The following is a 3901-nucleotide window of genomic DNA, read 5'->3' on the forward strand; positions in this document are numbered from 1 at the left end:
GGGGGGCCCTGTCTGGGGGGCTCCTCTGCACCCGCGAGAATCGCCCTGGGTAACTGAGGCCCGGCCTGGGCCCCTGCGACAGGGACCCGCTGGCGGCAGCTAGGCCCCAAGGGACACGCAGGGTTGGGGGGGCCTGTGGGGCTCTGGGGTTAGGAGTGTGGGGCAGGCGGAGCTCCGCCTTGGGGAGCAGCCCCTGGGTATGGCAGGGTGGGGACCTGCCCTGGAGGATGCTTGGCTGAGGCAGTGGGTATTGGGGTGCCTGGCGGGGCACTGGGGGGCGTCTGGGGCACAGGGAAGGGGGTTGGAGGTCCAGGCACTTTGGGACCTAGTGGCTGAGGCGGGGGGAAGTGTCTGAGTCTCTGCTCGCTCTCCCCTCCTCTGCAGCATCCTGTTCGCAGACATCGAGGGCTTCACCAGCCTGGCCTCCCAGTGCACGGCCCAGGAGCTGGTGATGACGCTCAACGAGCTGTTTGCACGCTTTGACAAGCTGGCCTCGGTGAGCGCGTTGTGGGGTGCTTCGTGTTCTGGGGGGCGGCAAGCTGGGGGCTGGTGGGATATGGGGGGTGGGGTAGGCTGGGAGCAGGGTGGGGGGCTGGCTGGGGGTGGTTGGCAAGGGGGGGCAGGCTGGTGGGTGGGGTCTGCCTGTGGGCTGGTGTCACTGGGCAGACCCCATGAGCCCCCCTCTGCCCCTCTCGCAGGAGAACCACTGTCTGCGGATCAAGATCCTCGGTGACTGCTATTACTGTGTGTCAGGGCTGCCTGAGGCGCGGGGAGACCACGCTCACTGCTGCGTGGAGATGGGCGTCGACATGATCGAAGCCATCTCGTGAGTTGCGGGGGGAAGCCCTGGGCCAGCCGCTCACATCGTCGCACCCACGTGCTTGTGCACTGCACGCAGCCCCCAGCCTCGTGCGTGGCACGCACCGATGATGCACAGGCACCTGCAGTGCACGGTGCACATTTGCCGTTGGTGCAGTGCACGCTTGCCCTACGTACAACACGCACCGTGCACCTGCTCCGTCCGTTGATGCGTACGCGCTACACCCAAGCCACGTGCTCCGGGGGCTCGCTCCGCTCACGCAGGCTCTCCCCGACTTGTGCGGCAGACCGGGGTCACGCCCAGAGCCGGCCCACCCCGGGGGGGGGGGGGGGGCCCCCCCCCCCCCCCCGGCCGTGCTGCTCGCGAGGGGCCGGATGGTTCATGTCCCCTGCCCCGGACACATCTGTGTCTCGCCAGCCTGGCACAGCCGTGACTTGCCATTGTTCTCTCCATGGCGAGCAGGTCACACCCGCTCCCTTGTGCTCTGGGGTCCCCCTCTGCTGCGGGGGGTGGGCAGGTCTGACGCTCTCTGTGCCCCCCCAGGCTGGTGCGCGAGGTGACGGGGGTGAACGTGAACATGCGGGTGGGCATCCACAGCGGGCGCGTGCACTGCGGGGTGCTGGGGCTGCGCAAGTGGCAGTTCGACGTCTGGTCCAACGACGTGACCTTGGCCAATCAGATGGAAGCCGGAGGCAAAGCTGGGTGAGTGGAGGATGCGGAGGGGGGGGGGCTCACGGCTAAGAAGGATCAGACTGGGGCAGTGCCTAGATGGGAGCCCCCTGGGAAACAGCCTGCTCAGCAGGGGGCTCTCTCCCCTGCAGTCAGCGCTGGCCCCTCTGTGGTGCCAGGGGAGCTGTGCTGCAGGGGGCAGGCGGGGGCGCAGTGGGGCACTCACCCCAGTGGGTGCAGGGGGCTCAGTGGGGTGCTGGGGGCACTGTACTGCAGGGGACAGGTGGGGGGCTCTCCCCAGCAGTCAGCGCTGGCCCCAGGGCAGCGCTAGGAGGCTGCACTTCAGGGGTCTCAGTAGGGGGTGCTCTCCTCGCAGTTCCCGCCTGTGGCTGTGGGTTAAGCAGCTGCTCTGTCCTGCCCCGGAGGGTGGGGGCCCCGTCCCGGGGACTCTCGCGCTGGGGGTGCGGCGGGTTAGACAGGGAATGGGGGGGGCTGGCCCCTTGGGCCCAGCGCCCGCCCCCCCCCCCCCCCCCCCAGGCGCATCCACATCACTTGGGCAACGCTTCAGTACCTGAACGGGGACTACGAGGTGGAGCCCGGCCACGGGGGCGAGCGTAATGCCTACCTCAAGGAGCACAACATCGAGACCTTCCTCATCGTGGGCTGCAGCCAGAAGCGCGTGAGTCTGGGAGCCGGGCTTGGGGGTGGGGGCGATGCGTCCCCGGCACGGGGGGCCGCCTCTCTGGGGGGTGAGCGTTCGGGGGTGGGGCTGACTCTAGTGGGTGCTGGGTAGGGCAGGTGCTCGGGGCGGGGGCGGGTGCTGGGTGGAGGGACGCTCCAACGGGTGCTGGTGGGGTGCCTCGGTGGGGCCCCTCACCCTGCGCCCTCCTCTCCCCGAGCAGAAGGAGGAGAAGGCTATCTTGGCCAAGCTGCAGCGGGCGCGGGCCAACTCCACGGAGGGGCTGGTGCCGCGCTGGGTGCCCGACCGCACCTTCTCCCGCACCAAGGACTCCAAGGCCTTCCGGCAGATGGTGAGTCGGGGGGGGGCGGGGGGGGGGGGCCTTCCTCTGCCCGGGGGCGAAGGAAGGAAGGAAGAAGAGGGTCTCTGTCAGCTGGAGTCTGGGCCTGGCCTGTGGGAGGGGTGGGTCTCGTTGGTCTGCATGTCGGGGGTTCCCCTAACCAAGGCGGGGGGCATGTGGGAGTGGGGCCCGCCCATGCATTGACCCCTCTGACACTGGTGCTCCATGCCGCTTCCAGGGCTCACTCAGTCCTGTCTGGAGAGGGGAGCTCCCCCCACCCCTGTCTGCCAATGTGCCCCCCCTTCCTGCCCCTCTCCCCTCACTCCAGCACTTTGAATTGGTTTTCCCCAGCTCGCTTCCTGCCCCCCCTGGGGGGCTGCGCTGGGAGCGGGGGGGGGGGCAGTTCATCCTCATGGCGCATGTATGGTTGGTTGCTATGGAATGGCTTGTTTGCACAGTTGCCATTCTGCCCTTTGTTGTCATGACGCCAGGCGCTAGGGCATGGCTGGGCTCTGGTGTGGCCCCAGGCGCCAGGGCACAGTCTGCGGCGTTTGCCCTGCCGGTTGCTTTAGTTCGGTGCATCGGCATGGTGCCGGTTGCTATGGCGCAGTCCAGCATCGGTTGCCATGGAATGGCTCACTGTCAGCCTGGAGCTGGTTGCCATGGAGCCGGTTGCTATAGCACAATCTCTCATCTGTGCAGTGCCCGTTGCCATGGCACGGCTGGACGTGGCTGCCCCGCTGGTGCCTGGGTGGGCAGTGTGGTGGGGCAGGTGGGCCAGTACATCCTGCGCCGTGAGCCCGTCTCTGGGCCAAGCCATGGGGCTGGTGTCTGGAGGTGGGGAAATGGGGTGTGGGAGCCGCACGGGGCCACTTCTGCTGGTCCAGCCGGACTGTGGAGGGGGGAGGGGCAGAGCCCTTAGATCCTTCCTGCCTTGCATCTCCCCCCCCCCCCTCCAGTGCTGCCCAGCTCCCTTCCTGTGGGGCGCAGGCCCAGGGGCGCAATGCTGCCACCCCGCTGTAGGTCGCCAGGGCTCATCGGCTGGTGAAGGGTCCCCCCCACATGCCCTGCCAGGGAACAGCACCGGGAGCTGGGGGAAGGCGGCACGGGGGGTGGGGGGGATGCGGCTGTCCCAGGGGAGAGGATGCTGCACCGCGGGCATTATGATGGCCTTGTGGATGGAGACCCGGACTCCTGGGTCCTGTCTCTGGTGCTCTGCCCCTGCTCTGGTGCGACGCCTCAGGCAAGTCTCTGCCTCAGTTTCCCTTCCTGTCCCCTGCCTGTACACAGCACAATGCCTGGGGGGTGGCGCACTCTGCTGAGTGGCAGCGTTAGCTTGGGAGCAAGGGGGGCGGGATCAGTAAGAAGGATCTTGGGGGGGGGGGGGGGGGGG

The 3901-nt window shown here is 68.3% G+C and overlaps 1 protein-coding gene across 1 annotated transcript; it reads left to right on the forward strand.

Moving 5' to 3' along the window:
• Positions 1–384: 384 nt before the first annotated feature.
• LOC113408972 (adenylate cyclase type 6-like) lies at positions 385–2520 on the forward strand (the record flags this gene model as incomplete). Its single annotated transcript, XM_026662475.1, has 5 exons — positions 385–496; positions 699–826; positions 1364–1522; positions 2027–2168; positions 2392–2520. Coding segments are annotated over 5 exons (670 nt in total), but the record flags the coding sequence as incomplete, so codon positions are not given.
• Between the last annotated feature and the right edge of the window lie 1381 nt (positions 2521–3901).

The sequence above is a fragment of the Terrapene carolina genome, unplaced genomic scaffold (assembly GCF_002925995.2).
Source record: "Terrapene carolina triunguis isolate 2854851 unplaced genomic scaffold, T_m_triunguis-2.0 Scaffold27761, whole genome shotgun sequence".
Classification (NCBI taxonomy): domain Eukaryota; kingdom Metazoa; phylum Chordata; order Testudines; family Emydidae; genus Terrapene; species Terrapene triunguis.